Consider the following 22,179-nt stretch of genomic DNA (forward strand, 5'->3'; position numbering starts at 1 on the left):
TGACAAAACTGCCCAGTGTCAACTTTTGGCTTTCTGCAAGCCATCAGCAGACCATCCAATTACCAGTTCTGCACACACACACACACACATTCTTAGAAAAGGGTCAGATGAAAGAACCAGCTTCAGAATAACGAGATGACATGCCATCTTAGACCGGGAAACAAAATGCTGCTTTAAAATCAGCCTTGACTTGCTGGTTCACAGAAACATTTAGGGTTATATGAGATTTCTTGGCAATTATTATCTCAATGACATAATCCCAAACAGCAAATTCTGGCAGCTTGAAAATAACCCTGAACAATTGAAATCTAGAGTGCACCATTCCTATATTTTGTATTAACAAAGAGCTTTAAATGATGAGTGATATGACTTTTGGAACTGCTTGCTGAACAGACTGGAGGAGTTCACATTGCTTTGAAGTAAACGGAGCTTGCCTCCAATTTGCCTCCCAGACTAGTACTCCAATGGAGAGTCTGTTAAACCAGGAAATTACATCATTGTTATAATTCGCAAATTTGTAATTAAAACCAAGTTAGTAAAGTTGAACCGCTTGAAATAGCCTTCAGTTAGAACAAGAAAAGCCACATGCAGGTGAGCCAACTCCGAACCCAGTCCAGAGAGAAGAGAGAGAGAAAAAAAAGAAAAAGCACCTTTCACAACCACCGGATGTCCTAAAGTGTAGTCACTGTTGTAAATACAGGAAACTCTCGATTTACCAGCACCCAAACAACCAGGAATCTCGGTTAACCGGCAAAATTCAGGAGTAGGTTCAGTTAAGTTTTTCTTCATATTAGTGGCCGTTTCTTGATTCTTGGCTGTGTAAGCAGGGGTTTCTGCACTTGTTGCTAAGCAACAGGGACGCTTGGTCTGTGGCCGGAGTTCCTGCACATGTTGCTAAGCAACAGGGAAGCCTGGATTTGTTGCTGTGTACGGAGCTCTCGTACCTTTTTAACTATACCTCTCTGTAATCCGGACTTTTTGATAAACCGGCACCACGCCGGTCCCGTTGGTGCCGGATAATAGAGTTCCTTGTACTGTGTAATAACCATGCAGTGGTGTTATCTATAACACAATAATATTGTATTGCTGCAAGCCAGTTCCTCTTTCATTTTGAATCAGAATTTTTAATATGTTCACACAACAGTGCAAATTTTAATACAAAAGCTACATATCAGTAATATTTTCAGAATTTGCCTAGCACTCATCCCAAGAGATTTGAAAATCCATGGAACCAGACAACTAAGCTGATCCGCGCACCCCCCCCGCCCCCAATCATTTCTTTACCAGTGTATAATATTACCTGTCAGACTGCAAAGGCAAAATTACAGTGCTGAGATTTTCTGCCATACTCTACATGGTGCTTGACAAAATTGCAGGACACTGCACACACAGATAGAAACAGCATCAACATCCTCTCATTGCAATTCTCGTAAATCTGAAGGCTTCTTTCAGGGAATAAATGAGGGGGCAACTCATTCCTTAAGCTACTTAAAAATTGTCATGGGGGGGGTGGGGAAGAAGATTTGAAAGAGAGGAAAGAACAAAACAAAGTTTAACCAACAAATATCCGTAAAGTTCGTTCAAAACTTGGCACGTTCCCTCACTCTTCTAAAATAAGCCAACAAAAATGTCCATAAATCATAAAACGCTCATCAATCTGGAAAGGGAAGAATTACAGCAAGACAAGCATGCATTACATATTCATCTACTCTCTAAATTTGTACACAGTAACAGACCACTTTAAAAAAGGATAATTTCCAGATAATGCACAACCATTTTTTTTTTTTTTAAAAAGGAAAACTAATCTAAGATAATTGATATGTTTAAATAACACATTTACAAAGAGGCCACATTTGCAACACCAAAGATATAAACTACAATACTGACAAATTACAAAGCTAACACACAATTTATGAAACAAAAAAAGTGATCTATCTAGTTTCTATAACAGCAATTCCAGATATTTAAAAAAAAATCATCTTAGATCATGTATTACACACCATTCTCTGGTCAACAAAAGAGCCAAGTGATCTGTTTGTAGTTATTTTAATTCTACTTTTGTATACTGCCTTGCAGGTGGTTTAAGAGTGGCAGAGACAGCCCCAGAACATCACTGCAAGAGTTCTCAGGGGAGTGTTGTTGGTCCAACCATCTTCAGCAGTTTCAATGACCATCCCTTCATAAGGCCAGGATTAGGGCTGTACACTGCAATTTCAGTGTTCAGCTCCAGTCACAACAAGGCTTGGGAAAAATCCAGCAAGGTAGCACTCACACCAGCTAAGTGCCAGGTAATGGCCAGCTTGAGCAAGAGAAAGTCCAACTATTTCCCCGACCTTCAGCGCCACTACCGTCAGAGTCCCCCACCATTAACAATCCTGGGGTTACTGCTGTAGTCTTAAATCATGGGCTGTTATTCTTTTTATTGTGTGCAGTGTACGTATTGAAACACAAGGGTAAAAGGGTTAATTCTGTTATACTGACAGTTGCTACTAAGCAAGAGTTGTTAACCAAACAATGTGGAACAGGGCGGAGGCAAAACCTGTCTTTTTATCTTTATTACCCGCAAGGTTTTTTTTCTATTTGGGACAAATTACTCAGTCATTTGTGAAACCAGCCATGGCTAAAGTCGGTCACTTGGAACCCAGACACTCTGCTGAATACGAGCAACACCTGCTGATTGGCAAAACTGTCGTGTTTATTTGGCAGAAACTGCTGTTGTGTATATTACGAACGTCTGTATAAAAAAAGACTAGTGCGAGCGGACTGGTGGTAGAGGGGAAATCTGGACAAAGAGATGCCTGGCCGAGGGCCGGTAGCAGAGCCGAATCAGAAGCAGAGCGCAGCGAACACGACCTTTACCCAGCACAGAAACGAGCATTACGATTCTTGTATTGTGCTGTTAACTACTGCTTACACACTTACATGTGTTAATCCTGGTGTGGAACTAATAATATACCACTCTAACCAATTTGGGATCAGGTCGAATTATTGGACAGGGGACGAAATCCCTACATCACTTGAAACATAACTAGACCAGCCATATGAGACCATGGCTACAATAGCAGGGCAAAGGCTCGGGACTCTGCAATGAGTAACTCACCTCCTCACCCTTCAAAGCCTCTCCACTACCTACAATGCACGTCACGTGTGTGATAGAATACTCACCACTTGCATGGATGAGTGCAACCACAACACTCAAGAAGCTCAACACCATCCAAGGCAAGTAGTTCGCTTGATCAATGCCTCCACTACTGGGCTCAACATCCATCCCCTCCATTTCTCCTTTTATCAGCATATCCTGCTAAACCCAATCGCAGCTCCCACTGTCAGCACTGCCAAATCAACAATCTACACTACCTCACTGTCCTATCTTGTCACAAAAGCTGTCCATTTATGATTATTTATTTTCTTTTAAGTGATTGGATGGGCCTACTGTGTTCAATTGATACAGTTTTATGAGTAATCAGTTACAGAGTCCTGGGTAGTTTGTTATTATTTGAGTCAAACAAAATTTGTGACAGCCAGTAAATGCAGACCACAGTATCGTTTTTATATTATCTTCTTCTTAGGCAGTCCCTCGGAACCGAGGATGACTTGCTTCCACACTAAAAATGAGTTCTCAGGTGACTGATGAATCCAATGCGGGACCTACAGTCTCCGTCACAGGTTAATGGGGCGGTAGATAGATATTAACAGATGTCCTGCGTTGCTCATATTAAATAGGATGCAGGCCCTATGAAGAGAATGTGCTTGAGAATGCAGTGTTAAATTAAATCTATGAGGTGTATATGTACAAAAGTGGGAGAAAGGAAATACCAAAACCATTTACACTCAGAGTGCCATCAGCACCATTTAAAAAAAATTAAAGTTACCTAAGTAATCAAAAATATTTTGGTTTCCTTTACCTGCCTAATCCAGTTGAATTTATTTGTTTAATATTAAGAGCTGATGATGGGGGCCTGACATGGATGAGTAACTGGAGCCATAGCAAAATCAGCAGCAGGGGTTATCCTCATTAATCTTGGTATTTCAGCGTTACCTGTACATGTAATTTCAACTCCTATTGAGCTCAGTGTTCCAAACCAGTTCTCCAAAGATGCAGTTACAAAAAGCATTGTTAGAATGAAATTATATAAATAAAAAACATCAGAAGCAACTAATGATTCCTTTAAACTTTGTGATTTATAATAAGGGCTAGAAATGATGACAACTGATTCTTCAAAGGCATCATGCTCTTATTATAGAAAGGGAGTCAGTGTGGATGAAACACAATAAGCAATATCATTTAATGCTCATCACAAGTTATACTTAAACTAGCCAGGGGTGCTCGGATTTCTTCTGAAACTTGGAAAGACACTAGATATGTGAGCAAGCATAAATGAGGTGATCACATTTTAGAAGGTACAACTTGGTGAAGTGGACCAGGTGCAATAACCAACATATATGCCCGGATTTTGCTTTCAGTGGCAAACAAACGGCGCCAGCCATTCATTACACTTACACTTGCCCGTGGACATTCTATGGGCATTTGCACTGGAACTTGCGGTGATTAGAATGCCATTTTGGTGCTGTTCCCTTTACAGGGAATCTGTGACCTGTGTGAACAGGGCAAGCAACTGTGTATCTCCATAACCAAATCAGATTGAAGAATCCTTACTGAGACACGCGCAGACTGAACCAGGAAATGCAGGTTAGAATACTTAATTCAATGCTAAATCATGTACAGAAAGCTAAATAAAGCGAGGGAAAGAAAGATGGGATTGAGAGAGATAAAAGAGACAGAACAAAAAAGTTATAAAAAATTATTTAAAATCTCCAACAACAATTAAAATCTGAAAGAACGAGACTTAATTCTTGCAAAAAAAGTTCATTTTCAGTGCCAGAGGGGTTGTTTGGCAATTAAGACTTATCATGCCATTAAAAAGTTACTTACACTGGAATGGGCAAGCCCTAACTTTTTCTGTCAAGTTTAGTGGGTATCTATCACGCAAGTACCGCAACTTCACGCCCTTACACGTGTTTCAATGCCGATTTTCTCGGTGAAATACCATTATAAGAACACAAGAAATAGGAGCATGAGTAGGCCATGCGGCCCATCGAGCCTGCTCTACCATTCAGTAAGATCATGGCTCAACTTCGACCTCAACTCCACTTTACCGCCCTATCCCCTATTCCTTGAATCCCTTAGTGCCCAAAAATCTAACGATCTCAGTCTGGAATATACACAATGACTGAGCATCCACAGCCCCCTGGATAGAAACTTCCAAAGATTCACAACGCTGAGTGAACAATTTTTCCCTTAGCTCAGTCCTAAATGGCTGACCCCTTATCCTGAGACTATGGCCGAGATTTTACCTGAAGAAGCGTGTTGTGGGCAGGACTGCTGCCTTTCGAGTTCTTGTCCCACCCCCAGCGACGTCCGACGCACAGACGCGATTTTGCGTCAATTGGCCTCGTTAAACCCGCCCTGCGGGCTTACCAGCCAATTAAGAGAAAGCCGGTGTCAGATGACGTCAGTTGATGATGCGTCATCTGCTGGTTTTCAGGGGCCACCACCATTTCTTTTTGACAGATGACTTTTTCAGTGTTTGACAGCATTGAGGTGCTGCAAACACTGACAATCACTGCACAAAGGTGAGCCCTTGCACTCAGACTCTCGAGTGACTCTCTCCTTAGGCTAAAACAGATGGCAGCTGCAGGTGAGGTTACAGAAGTGATCTGTCACTGGTGAGAGAGGTTCTCCCAATGAAGTGGGACTACACAAACACTTCAAAGCTTGTCACGTACAGAAAATTCTAAACACATTAAAAATTACTTTCCCAACATTTTCTTACCTCTGCAACTCACCAGTGTCCCATTGGATCCTTCACACCACTTCTGCAGCTGTCATCTATACACAAACATTACAGTAGGCCCACAGCATGCCACACTTACCCTGGCGAGGTTTCCCTGACGTCAGGAAGCCCGCAGAAGTGTCAAAATTGGAAAAACCCTCTTAACTGCCCGTTAACAAGCAGTTAAGTGGCTATAATCCTCTTCCCGCCGCTAGGAGTCGGGTCCCTGCGCAAATCGGGGACCCGACTCCCGGGAAGATTGATTGGAGGCGGGTTGGAAGCGGGTTCGGGACCCGCTGCCAATCTTTTTGATTTTGCCAGCAGTCCCGCCTCCAAACCTGACCCGAGCGCCGGCAAAATCACCCCCTAATGACTCCTAGTTCTAGACTCTCCAGCCAAGGGAAACAGCCTCTCAACATCTACCCCGTCAAGCCCTCTAAGAATTTTATACGTTTCAATGAGATGACCTCTCATTCTTCTAAACTCCAGAGAATATAAGCCCATTCTACTCAATCTCTCCTCATAGGACAGCCCTCTGATCCCAGGGATCAATCTAGTGGACCTTTGGTGCATCCCCTCTAAGGCAAGTATATCCTTCCTTAATTAAGGAGACCAAAACTGTGCACAGTACTCCAGGTGTGGTCTTACCAAAGCCCTATATAATTGCAGCAAGACTTCCTAGCTCCTGTACTAATTACTAGTCCTAGCCCCTTTTGGGCTACCCCGGATCAGGCGTATTCCCCAGACGTTCACCTTCAACTAAAGTTAGACATAGCTGAATCCTAGAAGACGCTTAATTGGGTCTAAAGGTCCAGACTCTCTCTCCCTAAAGGAAAGGAACAACCTGAAGATGTTACCATCCTCCAGATAGCACTTTTAATAAGTTTAACTAGACTGTAACTTTCCGGATATTATGAGGGTCTGGAAAACTCCTCCAGAATTCTGCAACTCCTCACCAAAGAGTGTACAGAGATTGAGTTTGCGAGTTTGATGCAGAAGTATTATGTGAGACAATTCTAAAAATATATAGATTTATTAAAGAACCAACATGCAATTAACAGCTGGTGGGTCAATCGCAACTTTAACAGTACCAAAAACAAATAGCTTACAGTTCTTATCATCAGAGATCCTTATTCTCAAATCTTAACTTTGTTACATTTTTACATTTCTTACTTATTTCTAATCCAGGATATCCACCAAAATCAAATATCTTTGATTACCCGAGACTCAAAAGAGTTGTAGGCTTACAGAGTGGTTCTGAAGCCGAGAATCGCTTTGCCCCTTCCAGCGACTTCTGTCTTCCTATTTGAAAGTTCTAGATTTTATACCTTTTTCAGTGGTATATGTGGAAGTACAGTTTCTCACTTAGACACAAAATGGCTTCCTGGGCATAGAATAAAAACTTAAATGGCCGACAGCATGATTCACTAACCAGTCTCTAGGAAATAAGACAATTTAGGAATGCTACATACGTACTCCTTATCTGTAATAAGCTTACAAAGAGCCTCATTCACCAAACAAATAGCCAAGGACATGATAAGGTAAACATCGGCCCACAGGCCCAGTTGGTACAGGTGAGAGAACAGAAGGAACAGAGGGATCCCATAATAAAGGATTAGTTAATCTTATCCCAAGGTATTTCTGTTCGTTATTCTAACGCAGCCCGGAATACGTTGTTTCAATAATTCGCAAGGTCTGTGCCTTTGTAATCAGGTATGATTCAATACTATATCATGTGGCATAGAAAGCCTGTTTTGTTTCTGTACTGTATAAATATGTTACAACTTCTGTATTACTTTGAAGAGGTCTGATGTAGCCCTTGACTACACAACTCTTCCCTTGCAAGCAAATAAAGCCTGTCTTTAACGATACTTTGTGTTTAAAGAGTCTTACTCGGGAGTCGAGACTTCGACATATATCCTTTGAAGTTTTCTGCTGATGTAAGCTAATTATCTCTAATCATATTTCTGTTGACCCCTGCTATTCTTACAGTCAGTTCAGCTGGTAGCTTGCAGAATTCGGTCTGCTGTGTAGGTGTTCAAAACTTATCATAAAAACAATATGACAGTAGTGGTGCATCTATTGAGGTCATATTTACGAAGAACTTGTATTCAATTCTTAAATCACCTTAGCTGGGTGTAAGCAGACTTCACGTCTCCTATGTGTTCCAAGTTCAATGCAAAAACCATGTGATTGCTTGGTGCATCTATTGATGTCATATTTATGAAGGCATATGATTCTTTAATGTTCTGTGTTTCTGTTTCCCGAAGTGTTGGTTTATGACACCTTAACATTATACTATTGTGCTCTTTCATGTGCCTGTTTACAAAGTGTTGGTTTAAAACAATTTAACTGGGTTATGCTATTGTGTTCTTCCCAAAGCTCAGACTTTCTGGAAGCTCCAACCCTTTGCTTCAATAGGGCCATTGTTTCAGTGTCAACAACCGATTCCCATTTCAAAAGCCTGTATAGTGTTTACAGCTTTGTGTTAACAACTCATCTTATCTCAAAAGCCTGTATTCGGTTTACAGCTTTGTGTCGTTGAGGCTTTTAGATTTTTAAACCCAGTTTGTCATGTTTTAATAAAGTCAGAATTCTGTTCATAGGATGGTGTATTTTTCTGAATAGGTATGGCTCATTCCTTTACACTCCAACCCCCTTATAATAAAGGCTAACATACCATTTGCCTTCCTAATTGCTTGCTGTACCTGCACATCAACTTTGTGATTCGTGTACAAGGACACGCAAATCCCTCTGAATACCAACATTAACTAGCCTTTTCGTGGGATACGTGGAACATTCTTTGTTCCAGTCCTACTCACATCCCTTCCCTCACGTCTTTATCCGGTACATCGAGGACTGCATTGGTGCCGTTTCCTGCTCTCACCCGGAACTAGATAATTTCATACACTTTGCTTCCAATTTCCACCCTTCCCTCACCTTCACATGGTCCATCTCCGACTCTTCCCTTCTCTGACTTCTCCATTTCTGGGGATAGGCTATCGACAAATATCCACTATAAGCCCACTGACTCGCACAGCTACCTGGACTACACTTCCTCCCACCCCGCTCCTGTAAGGACTCTATTCCATTCTTCCAGTTTCTCCATCTCCATCGCATCTGCTCTGATGCCACCTTCCACACTAGTGCTTCAGATATGTCTTCCTTTTTCCTCAACTGAGGATTCCCCTCTACCGTGATTGACATGGCCCTCGACTGTGTCCGTTCCATTTCCCGCACGTCTGCTCTCACCCCTTCCCCTCCCTCCCAGAACCACATTAGGGTTCCCATTGTCCTCACCTTTCACCCCACCAGCCTCCACATTCAATGGATCATCCTCCGCCATTTCCGCCACCTCCAGCTTGATCCCACCACCAAACACATCTTCCACCCCCCCCCTTTCAGCAATCCGAAGGGACCACTCCCTCCGCGACACCTTGGTCCACTCCTCTATCACCCCCAACACCCCTTCCCCTTCCCACGGCACCTTCCCGTGCAAGCGCAGGAGATGCAACACCTGCCCTTTGATCTCCTCTCTTCCCACAGTCACGAGCCCCAAACACTCCTTCCAGGTGAAACAGCGATTTACTTGTACTTCTTGCAATTTAGTATACTGTATTCGCTGCTCATGATGCGGTCTCCTCTACATTGGGGAGACCAAATGCAGATTGGGTGACCGCTTTGCGGCAACACCTCCGTTCAGTCCGTAAGCGTGACCCCGAGCTTCCGGTCGCCTGTCACTTTAATTCTCCACTCCACTCCCACTCTGACCTCTCCGCCCTCAGCCACTTGCACTGCTCCAACGAAGCTCAACGTAAGCCCGAGGAACAGCACCTCATCTTTCGATTAGACACTTTACTTTGTTCTTTCTTCTCCTCCACCCTTTCCCTGCCTCACACTTGCTTAAATATCTGTTACTTCTCCAACTTTTTCCAGTTCTGACGAAATGTCATCGACCTGAAACGTTAACTCTGTTTCTCTCTCCACGATGCTGCCTGACCTGCTGAGTGTTTCCAGCATTTTCTGTTGTTATTTCGGATTTCCAGCATCTGCAGTATTTTGCTATCGTACTTCTATGTTCCTATACAGCCTCCTCAAAGCTTCTTTTCACACCTAGTTTTGTACTGTCAGCAAACTTGAATATATTACACTCGGTCCCATCATCAAAGTCAGTGATATAGATTGTAAATAGCGGAGGCCCAAGCACTGATCCTTGCGGCACTGCACTAGTTACACCCTGCCATCCCGAAAATGACCAGTTTATTCCTACTCTCTCTTTCCTGTTTGTTAACCAATCCATCCATGCTAATATATTACCCCCAATCTTATATAACAAACAAAGCTTCTGGGGAAGCAGGACAACTTGGACAGCAACTTCCCGATTTCTGTGTTTAATTGCGCTTGTGCGGTCACTGGAAGTTGCTGTCCAATTTACACTTCAATAACGGTGTGCACCGATAGCCTCACCGTTATTTTTCCGCGAAATCTGGGCCATACTGATCCTCATTTATTTTACATTTATTAGGCGAGGCAGAAGGAGGTCTCCAAAAGGCAGGGACCAAACAAAAATGTGACTTGTTCCCTCCACAAGAGCCACTGCTGACAAGTGTAAACCACCACTGCTGGTGTGCCAATTTGATATGATCATGGTGCTGAAATTATGTCAATACCAGTATGAATTCTGCATCAAATTTCCACAGTGTATCAGCATTAATTTAGCATGTTTTTTTTTAAATTAATTCACGGGGTGTGGGCGTCGCTGGCAAGGCCAATGTTTATTGCCCATCCCTAATTGGCCTTGAGAAGTTGGTGATGAGCCTCCTTGTTGAACCGCTGCAGTCTGTGTGATGAATGTACTCCCACAGTTCTGTTAGGGAGTTCCAGGATTTCCAGCAACAATGAAAGAATGGCACTATATTTCCAAGTCAGGATGGTGTGTGACTTGGAGACAAACTTGGAGGCGCTGGTGTTCCCACGCACCGGTTACCCTCGTCCTTCTAGGTGGTATAGATCGCGGGTTTGGGAGGTACTGTCGAAGAAGCCTTGGCAAGTTGCTGTAGTGCATCTTGCAGATGGTACACACTGCAGCCATGGTACGCCGGTGGTGGAGGGAGTGAGTGAATGTTTAAGGTGGTGGATGGGGTGCCAATCAAATGGGCTGCTTTGTCCTGGATGGTGTCAAGCTGCACTCATCCAGATAAGTGGAGAGTATTCCATCACCGAATACCCACCCTCTGACCTGCTCTTGTAGCCACAGTATTTATGTGGCTGGTCCAGTTAAGTTTCTGGCCAATGGTGACCCCCCTCAGGATGTTGATGGTGGGGGGATTTGATGAGGTTAATGCCATTGAATGTCAAGGGGAGGTAGTTAAGACTCTCTCTTGTTGGAGATTAACTGGCACTTGTGTGGCACGAATCTTACTGGTTACCAATGTTCCCTATTAGCTGCGCGGCCACGCAGCTCTCTGTAGGTCCTGCCCAGCCGGTGAGCTGGCTTATGAATAGAAAAACTGCGCATGCAGGGAATTTTGATTGGCCTTGTGGGCCAAAAAAAGAGCAAACATTGCTCGTCACTCTTCAGTCAAAACCTGGCCGTTGTCCAGGTCTTGTTGCATGTGGGCACGACTGCTTCATTATCTGAAGACTTACAAATGGAATTGAACACTGTGCAATCATCAGCGAACATCCCCACTTCTGACCTTATGGTGGAGGGAAGGTCATTGATGAAGCAGCTGAAGATGGTTGTGCCGAGGACACTGCCCTGAGGAACTCCTGCAGCGATGTCCTGGGGCTGAGATGATTGACCTCCAACAACTACAATCATCTTCCTTTGTGCTAGGTAAGACTCCAACCAGTCGAGAGTTCCCCCCCCCGATTCCCATTGACTTCAGTTTTACTAGGGCTCCTTGATGCTACCCTCGCTCAAATGCTGCCTTGATGTCAAGGGCAGTCACTCTCACCTCACCTCCGGAATTCAGCTCTTTTGTCCATATTTGGACCACAGCTATAATGAGGCCTGGAGCCGAGTGATCCTGGCAGAACTCAAACTGGGCTATTTGTAAGTGCCGCTTGATAGCACCGTCGACGACACCTTCCATCACTTTGCTGCTGATTGAGGGTAGGCTGTTGGAGCAGTAATTGGCCGGATTGGATTTGGCCTGCCCTTTGTGGACAGGGCATACCTGGGCAGTTTTCCACATGGTCAGGTAGATGCCAGTGTTGTAGCTGTACTGGAACAGCTTGGCTAGGGGCGCGGCTACTTCTGCAGCACAAGTCTTCAGCACGACAGCCAAGATGTTGTTGGGGCCCACAGCCTTTGCTGTATCCAGTGCGCTCAGCCGTTTCTTGCGATCACATGGAGTGAATCGAATTGGCTGAAGACTGGCTCCTGTGATGGTGGGAGGCCGAGATGGATTATCCACTTGGTACGTCTGGCTGAAGATGATGGCGAATGCTTCAGTCCGGTCTTTTGCACTCACGTGGGTTCCCCCATCCTTGGGGATGGGGATGTTCATGGAGCCTCCTCCTCCCCCCATATTGTTTAAATGTCCACCACCATTCATGACTGGTTGAGGCAGAACTGTTGGTTGTGGGATCACTTAGCTCTGCCGATAGCATGCTGCTTCTGCTGTTTATCATGTATGTATGTAGTCTTGTGTTGCGGCTTCCCCAGGTTAGTACCTCATTTTTAAGGCAAGCCTGGTGCTGCTCCTGGCATGCTCTGCTCCACTTTTGATTGAACCGGGGTTGGAAGCCATGAGTTGACAGATTGTAGTCGAATACAATTCTGCTGCTGATGGCCCACAGTGCCCAGTTTTGAGCTGCTCAATCTGTTCTAAATCTATCCCATTTAGCACGGTGATCGTGCCACGTAACACAATGGAGAGTGTGGAGAGTATGAAGATGGGACTGTCTCCACAGGGTGGTCACTCCTACCAATACTGTCACAGACAGATTCATCTGTGACAGATTGGTAAAGATGAGGTCATTAACGGAAGCTGCAGCCATATTTATAGTCCCACCGGCAACTTAATCCCTGTCTCCCAAGCAGCTCTTACAAAAGGAAAATCATTAGTTTTCCTAACTATTCATTTCCTTTTTCCCAATTTACAAAAAGTGGTATTGCAGGATCATACAGCTACTACTAATACAATTTGTACATCATCAATCATGCAACTACTACAAGTGCTCATACATTACCAGGGTTGTCATAGTTACACAGCAAAAAAGCAAAAAGGTACAACAGTGTTATAAATAATTATGACATCACCATGTCACAGAGCTGAAAACAGATCAGAATGCCGGACACCTAGATTTTTGGAAAACTGCAGATGTTGTTTTCACCCCAGATTGTACAAGACCAGGAAGCTTTGATTACAAGCTACATAATTATGCCAAGCTCCATTCTATTCCCTTTCATAAACTACTATTCATCCGTGGTTCTTATTAAAAGGCGTTTTCTGATTTCCTAACTCAGCTGGGAGCTGCTCAGCTGATACCAGCTAGGTGAAGTTCCATTGGAAATTAAGTAGATCGGCATTCTTTCCAGGCCTGAATACTGATAACGTCATGTCTAAATGAGAACATTTAGTGCAGTACCAAAATAACACATCACCAAAAGGAGGAAAAAAAGACAATCTACAAATCTCTTCTTCCAATTTTTATTGCAAGTTGGTGGCTTATGCTGGAGTACAGTTCCATATGCATCAGCAGCCATTACCTTGCCTAAGTGGCTGTGTGGACAGTGAGAGTCAGCATGCTAATTGACCATGGAGGACATGATAGCCAAGTCCAAAATCGGTCATCACATGGAATGCACAGCTGGCCATTTTAGTTGGGGTCAACTGGATAGCTATCAGTAATAGAAACCACAGTTGATTTTACCCCTTGCAAGCTTAGGAGGATGGAAGCCAACTGTAGTACCCTGAAGACCATCACATCAGAGAACAGACAGGTGATTGAATCGGAAACCTTTGTGCTTTCTGTAGCTCAGCACCCGAGTGGGTAGTGTCGAAATCCACCAAGGTACCTTGGAAACTGAAAGTTCCCATTTTTTTGGATTATCTTGAGACTGGAGAGAAAAGAGTCATACTAAAAAGGGAGGGTGATGAGTAATTTATATTAAAAACATTCCCACCTATAACCAAGCTTCTCCTTTAAATCCCACGATCCTGGCTTCTGACACCGAGCTTCCTCCTTCAGCTAGGACATGGAACAGCTGTCGTCAATGCAAGTGGCCTACAAAAGGAGTGCTGTCTCTTCTCCAAAAGCACAAAGGGTTCCATCTAGCAACCTGGCTGAGCACTTAACAAAATTCAGTCTATAGAGCCAAGTGAATTTAAATGACAGCCAACTCATGCATTCAAACTGAATACCCTCTGCCTGAAAGGCTGTAGCCAGCACTGCTCTACATTTAAAGTACAAAACAAGAAAAGACTTTGGGTCCTTCCAATAGAAAATCTGTACTTTTATGGCTTCCCCCTAACTAAATATCCCAAAAGCACATTATATTTTCAGTGCATCTGAAATATTGCACTGCTTAAGAGTAATTTAACACAGATAAATAGATCATGCTTTGAAACCCTTTGTACAGTTAGCCCAACAGTATACATCTATCCTAGCATACTACGGTCAATTCATAGAATATTTTTATTATGTACTAACTTTTTTTTAAAAAGACTGCTATAAATGCATAATTTTATGGACCAATTCAATGAAATTAAGACTTCCTAAGTGGGAACAAACAACATCCATTTTCATAACTGAAATTCCGTATCGGAGTACTCTTAATTCCCGATTCCGTTTATTGATCTTAAATTCCTCAATGAAAACAAGCATGCATGTCTGTATTTCCAATTCAAAGATTTTGAAAAAGCTTTACATAAAGGCTTGTACCTTTCTGCAGTGCCTATAAATCCATTTAGAATAATAGTGAAGATTTCATCATTTAGAAGCTGAAAATATTTGCTGTAACCTTGCTCTGTAAGTTGGAATCACTACCGTTTGCCAGTATATTTAACAAAACTCCCAAAGACTTGAACATATTACTACTGCTTGCCTAGGCAGGCAGAAAATTACATAGGATATACGGCACAGAAACAGGCCATTCGGCCCAATCAGTCCATGCCGGTGTTTATGCTCCACTCGAGCCTCCTTCTATCTTTCATCTAAATTTATCAGCATAACCCTCTATTCCCTTCTCCCTCATATGCTTGTCTAGTCTCCCCTTAAATACATCTATACTATTCGCTTCAACCACTCCCTGTGGTAGCGAGTTCCACATTCTCACCACTCTCTGGGTAAAGAAGTTTCTTCTGAATACCCTATTTGATTTCTTGGTGACTATCTTATATTGATGGCCTCTAGTTATGCTCTTCCCCACAAGTGGAAACATTCTCTCTGTATCCACTCTATCAAAACCTTTCATAATTTTAAAGGCCTCAATTAGGTCACCCCTCAGCCTTCTTTTTTCAAGAGAAAAGAGACCCAGCCTGTTCTTCTTTGCCGATATGTATACGCTCATATTTTTGGTATCACCCGTATAAATCTTCTCTGCACCCTCTCCAGTGCCTCTATATCCTTTTTATAATAGGACAACCAGAACTTTACGCAGTACTCCAAGTGAGGTTCGATACAGGTTTAGCATAACTTCCCTACTTTTTAATTCTATACTTCTAGAAAGAAACCCTAGTGCTAGGTTTGCTTTTTTTTTTATAAATGGCCTTGCTAACCTGTGTTGCAACTTTTAGTGATTTGTGTATTTGTACTTAGAGATCCTTTTAGCCCTCTATCCCACCTACACTCGCACCCTCCAAGTGATAATTGACCTCCCTATTCTTCCTACCAAAATGTAATACCTCACATTTATCTGTGTTGAACTTAATTTACCAATTATATGCCCATTCTGCAAGTTTATTGATGTCCTCCTGTAATTTGTTGCAGTCCTCCTTAGTATTGACTATCCACCCCAATTTGGTGTCGTCCGCAAATTTAGAAATTGTGTTTTTGATTCCAAAGTCTAAATTGTTAATATAAATTGTGAACACCACTACCCACCTTCTGCCACAGTGAATAGCTACCTTTTACCCCTACTCTCTGCTTTCTGACTTGAAGCCAGCTAGCTATCCATTAAAGTATCAAACATGCTAAAATGGTCTTGTGTATGAACAATGTTAAGTGATTCATTCAATTAGGTCGAGAGTAAATTATGAAGTTGAGGAATGCTTCATGCCTGCCTATAACAGAAGTAACAAAATACTTAACTTCAGGAATTTAGTGGCGACTGATGCTACATAACGCAGCAATGTTTTGTGAATTGCAGATTGTTCGAACCCAATATAAATATTTAAATTCAAATATCCCCTTCAGGAAATAGGTTCGACAAAACATTACTCCTTTTCCATTGATAGCTTATATATTGAATCACCAGGTGAAATTGTCCCTCTTCATGTAAGAGGATATATTTTTGAAAATATGTTCTACAGGATTTTGAAAACAGAATAAAACATATGATTCACTGAAGAACAGTGATGCTTCATCATGACCAACTAGAAGGAAATCTAATGCAATTGGTGGCATCAGCTGCACAACTGGGAGTTATTTTTCCCCTCATCAATTCACCTAGCAGTGTGACCAAGACTTAATTAAAAACAAACATATCGGAGCTACAGAGGGTCCACAAAGATCAAACCCCCTGATTCAGTCAACTCCTCAAATGCTTGAACAATCAAATTGGCCGAAGAAAAAAAAAAAATACTATTTGGTTAAACTTTTCTTTCTAGTGGCCAGTTGTCATACTTAGTCACATGTTCTGCCAATAAGTGACCATTGTGAAGCACAGAAGGACTTCCAAGGTGATCCATTCTCTTCTTGGCATCCTCTGAAGGGCCCATCGAGGCACTCGTTGCTGCCTCCTTACGAGCAGTTCAAATTTATTTTGTCAGTAGTTACAAAAAACTTCAGCACTTCAGCCGTAATGCTCTAAATGGATAATTACAATCAAAACTGCATTTGACAGTAGCTACAAAAAAATGAACATCTTGTTTACATGAGATTGTATTGCAAAATGCATCACCTTCAATGGTTCTCTGGAATAGGAACATTGTATTGAACTAAAATCCTGTCAGTTTCACTTTATATTATGTCACTGTTTGGCAAGTAAACTGGAAGCTGCAACAATCAAAATCTGAAGAGAAACAGCATGCTGCACCACTTAAGAGGTCAGAGTTTGCAGCAAATTAAAAGGAAACTTTTTTTTTTAAAGTTATCTTTGTGTTTGGTTACAGAGGTACTTCTGCATCCCTGAAAGCTTAATGTACAATTATTAAATAAAGATCCGGTAATACAGTGTTATGAGCAGTTACTGTGGAATTTGTAATAAACATAACTTTGGTATTTTATTGCCAAATGTTAAATGACACCATTTCAATTTAATAATTCAATAACACAAGTGTATTTCCATTTGGATTATTAAATTATATGCTATTATACTCGAAACAATATCATACTATGGTGGATTTTCTCTATTCTCATTTATAGCAACAAAAAAAAGTTGCTGTTTGCTAATTTTTAAAAATTACTTATTGGTCAATACAATCATAATAGTAAAATTTAAACATACCCAAAACCCAAGATCTGCTGTCCCAGTATAAATCTCAAGATATTTCAACGTGTAGCACAGTATCAAATATTGAATTTTGCAATAGAGTATTACTGTAATTCCTCACGTATGCCTTTTCAGTATGGTCACTAGGATTGTTTTTATATAAACTGTTTCGGTAGGTATGTGAAATTTTCATTTCATGGCCACTTCAACTGTGAAAATTACCCAACAGTGCAATTAAAGAATTTGCCCTTCCAATAGTGGTTGTAGCTGGAGATAGTATTTCCAGTTAACACTCGAGTGAAGTAAAGGTCAGTCACTGGCGATGGTAGTGGTGGAAGCAAATTTGAGGTAATGACTTAAGAGCATCACACAATATTAGATGATGAAGTGCATTTTCCTTCCATTACACTGAATAAAGGCAGTGACACTAAAAAAAAAGCCATATAAATAAACCTTGACTTTTTCTTTAACAGGTACTTGCCTCCATTAAAGATCCAGAAGCTGGGGCAGGAAAAACAAGCCAGCTACCAACTGCTCCCAGTATCTGAAACTTGACAATCAACAGGGGAAATGTTCTTCTCTATTAGTTCCCAGCCTTGGAGAGGATTTGTTGTACCTTAGCATCAACATCAAGTAGCCTATTTCTTGTTGACTTGAGTATCAGAAACAGATCTTGAATAAGCGACCACAAAGACATGACTTGACATGAACTAATGATATTTGCAGGTTCAGCAAAATGCATTGTAGTAAATATCCATGGCACAGTATCATTAATGAATTCTTATAAAAGTAAATACAAAATAACAAATTTTACAGTATACACTGGCTCTCTATTTTCTATCAAAACAAATTGCTTTAAATACTTGTTGATGTTTGCTAACACAAAACAATTGATGGAGTGTCATGGGATGTGGGCAACACTGGCAAGGCAGTATTTACTTCCGATCCAGAGTTGCCCCAAGGGCTTTAAGAGTCAACCACATTTACCCAGATTTTGCAACTTCCAGCATCCGCACATGCGCAGTTAAACACGAAAATCAGGAAGTTGCTGTCAAATTTGCCCAACTCCTCCACAAGCTTCACTACACTGGTATCTCTCCAAGAGATTCGGTATTGAAATACATAGAATGACGTGAAGTTACTGTACTTAGGCGATAGTGCCCACTAAACACGCCAGAAAAAGTTAGGGCTTGTCCATTCAAGTGGAAGTAAATTTTTAATAATGTGATCAGTCTTAATTATTGCCAAACAACCTCTCTGATACTGAAATTTTACTTTTACAAGTGTGGAGTCGCATTCCTTCAGATTTTGATTATTGTTGGAGATTTTTTTTTAATTAAAATAAAAAACTTTTTTTTTACATTTTCTATCCGTCTCTTAATCCCATCTTTCTTTCCCTCTCTTTTTATGATTTTATATTGAATTAAATATTCTAACTTACACTTCCTGGTTTAGACTCTGCGTGCCTCAGTAAGGATTCTTCAATCGGATTGGTTGTAGAGACATGCTGTTGCTTGCCCTGTTCATACAGGTCCCAGATTCTGTGTGGAGGACGCCACGCTATATCAGACTCCCAATAACCACAAGTTGATGCTCAAAAGCCCACAAAAAGTCTGTGAGCAGCTGTAAGCATAATGAATGGCAAGCGCCGTTCGTTCACCGCTGACTGGAGTCACATGGGCATGTTTCATCATCTGAATTCAGTATGTACCAACACATTCCAGACGAGACATATTGAAAACCAATATTTTTAAAATACATCAATGGCATAACTTTAAAAACCAATACATCAGTCCATAAAAGTTCAGTCGATTTCCCAACTTGCATCACAATAACAGACTTAATAAATTTTGCATTTTGATTGTTATCAACACATGTTTTTCTTCTATTGTTATCAAGGTAGTGAATCTTATCCCCTTTCCATCGAATGGTATAGGTTAAATCTTCAACATTGTAAAAAGCTACTTCAGCTTGGATCCTCAAATACAATCTGTTTTGACAACAGCAAAAATACTAAAAATTAAAAAAAAATTAAAAACAGGTTTGCTAACCTGTTATTTCCAGCATATTTGTGTTTTATTTAAAGCTGGCAATATTGCAGTTCATACAATTTAGATTGCAAAACTTCAGCCAAATTGTGAGACTTTAAATTCAACCAATTGTGTATCTGTCTGTGATGCTTCCTAAATAGAACAGTGAAAATGTGAAAGTCAACGAAAGCTCATGTTCCATCAAATTACTACAGAATTCTTCATTCCATCTGAAAGATCCTTTTTATTTTAATTTACTTAGATTTGGTTCACAAATTCACAATGGATCAACCTCTGTAATCTGTGTGAATCACAGTTAGAAGATTGTTAGAAGCTAACCAGTTCAACATTTTTGATACACAGAAATTGCTCCAAATTAAAATCAATTTAAACAAATGTAGTTACACAGACTTAAATTCGCATCAACATATCACTGTGAAAAGGAAATTTTAAATCTCTGAAAACTACTTATTTTTAAATCACAAGTATTATTGTTGTGGAATAATTCTACATTTCCTCAGCTAGTCAATGCTATAAAAGAACAAACCTGCATTTATGGAGTGTCTGTCACTACGTCAGGCTGTACCAAAGCGATTCAAAGCCAATTAAATACCCTTGAAGTGTAGTCACTGTTGTAATGTAGGGAAATGCAGCAGCCAACTTGTGCACAGCAAGGTCCCACAAACAGCAATGAGATACGTGATTGGACAATCTGTGTTTGCTGGTGTTGATTGAGGAAAGAAAGTGGGCCAGGACACCAGGTGAACTCCACCCGCCCGCTCTTCAAATAGTGCATGGGGACCTTGCATCCACCTGAGGTGTCTCAATTTAACATCTCATCAGAAAGACGGCACCTCCAACAATATGTCACTCCCTTAGTGTCAGCCAAGATCATGTGCTCAAATCTCTTAATTGGGCTTGAACCCATGACTTTCTGTCTTAGAAGCAAGAGTGCTGCTTCCAATGAGACAAGTCTGACATTTGAAAAACATCAGGAATGCCATTCCAATGAAATGTCAATTTTCAAAGTAAATATACATTGCAATGAAAGCAATGCTCTCCCAAATAAAGCGGTTTTCAGGATAAATAGCACCAAGATTCTACAATCCAACAGATACAAATAACAGTCACACTGTTACACATTGATACCTTTTTCCCATTACAACTAATTGTCTTGAATAAGCACACTTGCACTTTAATCTTACAATAATGCCATTTATAAGTTGTTAATATATACATTGTGATGCAGTTCCTTCCCATTTTTGCTTTCTAAAACCTAGATTTGAATGCAATACCTTGGGAAAGAGAGATGACAAAGTCTGTTTCCACTAACACATTAAATAACCAAAATCAAAGCACATGTAAATATTTTTATTGAAATAGGTATGATTTCCAAGCTCCACCAAGAACGCAAATGTATAGAGTCCTTACACCACTAAACAGTAAGTAATACTTTGCATGCAAATAGCTTCACTGTAAAATTGATATGAAGAGAAATAGACCAAGTTTTCTTTTTTTGGATAACCTTTCACTTTAATTTAACGCTGTAGAAATGCTCAAGATACCAAGCCAGTGAGGTGGTTTACCGCACTGATCTGGTACCAACATCTATTAACACTGTAAAATATGTTGTCTTTGATTAAACCAAAGTTTTGAATTACACAACTTGATTTTAGAAATTAAGGATGCTCCTTTCAAACGTAATTTGTTTGCTTAAATTGTCCAGCTTAAGCATGAAAACACAATCTGGGGCAAAATAAAGATGGGTTACATTCATAAAAATAAAAAAAATAAAAAAATTAAGTGGCAGATTGCGTCTTTGGTACTCAAATAAAACGAATTGAGTGGGAGACCAGTCAACTCTAAATGCCTTTAAAGCGAGTCCACAGCCTGAAACGGTAAAGGTACTATTTGTCTGTCAGCGCTGTGCTAACTGCGTGTGTTGTGTGTTTGTGTTTGACGGGAGCTGCTGTTTACTCACCCATGTTGTAGCCATACGGTGACTCGCTGGCTCCATCCTGCAGGCTGGCCAGGATCTCTCCCTTCCCCACATCGCTGTCGCCGACCAGCAGGAATTTCAGCAGAAAGTCGTAAGCCTTCACCGGGCTGCCTTTGTTGCTCATCCTCTCACGGGCAGCGCTCCATGTCGGCACGGACTGGCGACAGTTCCCTTTCGTTAAACAAAAGTAAAAATTGATGAAACAAGTTTCAGCTCGCCCTGCGCCGCCACCATTCACTTTCCAGAGAAAAAATTCCTCTGGGAGCTCGCGCTGGCAGCACTCGCCGTCCAATATCCCCCCAAAAACCCTTCAATCCCCACTCCTCCCCCAACCCCCGATTGTTGTTTTTTAATATCGCTAACTATTTTAAATAGTCGCACATATTTTTTCCCCAATCTATCTGACAGGCTAAAACCCCACTTTAAAAGTCGGATTGAGACGCTCCTCCGTCACTCCATCGATAGCTCTTTTTTTTCCCCTCCTCCTCCTCTGATGCTTCAACGCCCCTTTGGCGTCTTGAGCCGGCCCCCGGGCTCTTCCCTCATTGGTCACCGTCCGATGTAGGCGGGCCCTGCTGCTCATACTCTCCCTTCCCCCCCTTTTCCGCTCGTTGATTGGACCAGTTCTCTATCAATCACATTCAGCCCCGCCCCTCGGCTCTGTTGTTTACATATCGCTCGGGTCCTCGGCAGCCGCGGTGGATCGTGGGA

General features: G+C 41.5%; 1 protein-coding gene across 2 annotated transcripts in view; it reads right to left on the reverse strand.

Annotated features, from left to right (window-relative positions):
• The window catches only part of LOC147102701 (ras-related protein Rab-40B), a 78,993-nt gene extending 57,001 nt beyond the window's left edge, over positions 1-21,992 (reverse strand). The window contains exons 1-2 of one of the 2 annotated variants that reach the window (XM_085963423.1): positions 21,890-21,992; positions 21,451-21,639 (exon numbers count right to left, since the gene is read on the reverse strand). In XM_085963423.1, the coding sequence (XP_085819549.1) occupies positions 21,451-21,592 (142 nt within the window). In that variant the 5' untranslated portion in view covers positions 21,593-21,639; positions 21,890-21,992. Of the gene's footprint in view, positions 1-21,450; positions 21,771-21,889 lie in introns of those variants that run through there. The other variant, XM_085963424.1, reaches the window with a different exon arrangement.
• Between the last annotated feature and the right edge of the window lie 187 nt (positions 21,993-22,179).

This window comes from Somniosus microcephalus, chromosome 21 (genome assembly GCF_052327205.1).
Source record: "Somniosus microcephalus isolate GS21.2 chromosome 21, FLI_Smic_1.0, whole genome shotgun sequence".
Lineage (NCBI taxonomy): Eukaryota > Metazoa > Chordata > Chondrichthyes > Squaliformes > Somniosidae > Somniosus > Somniosus microcephalus.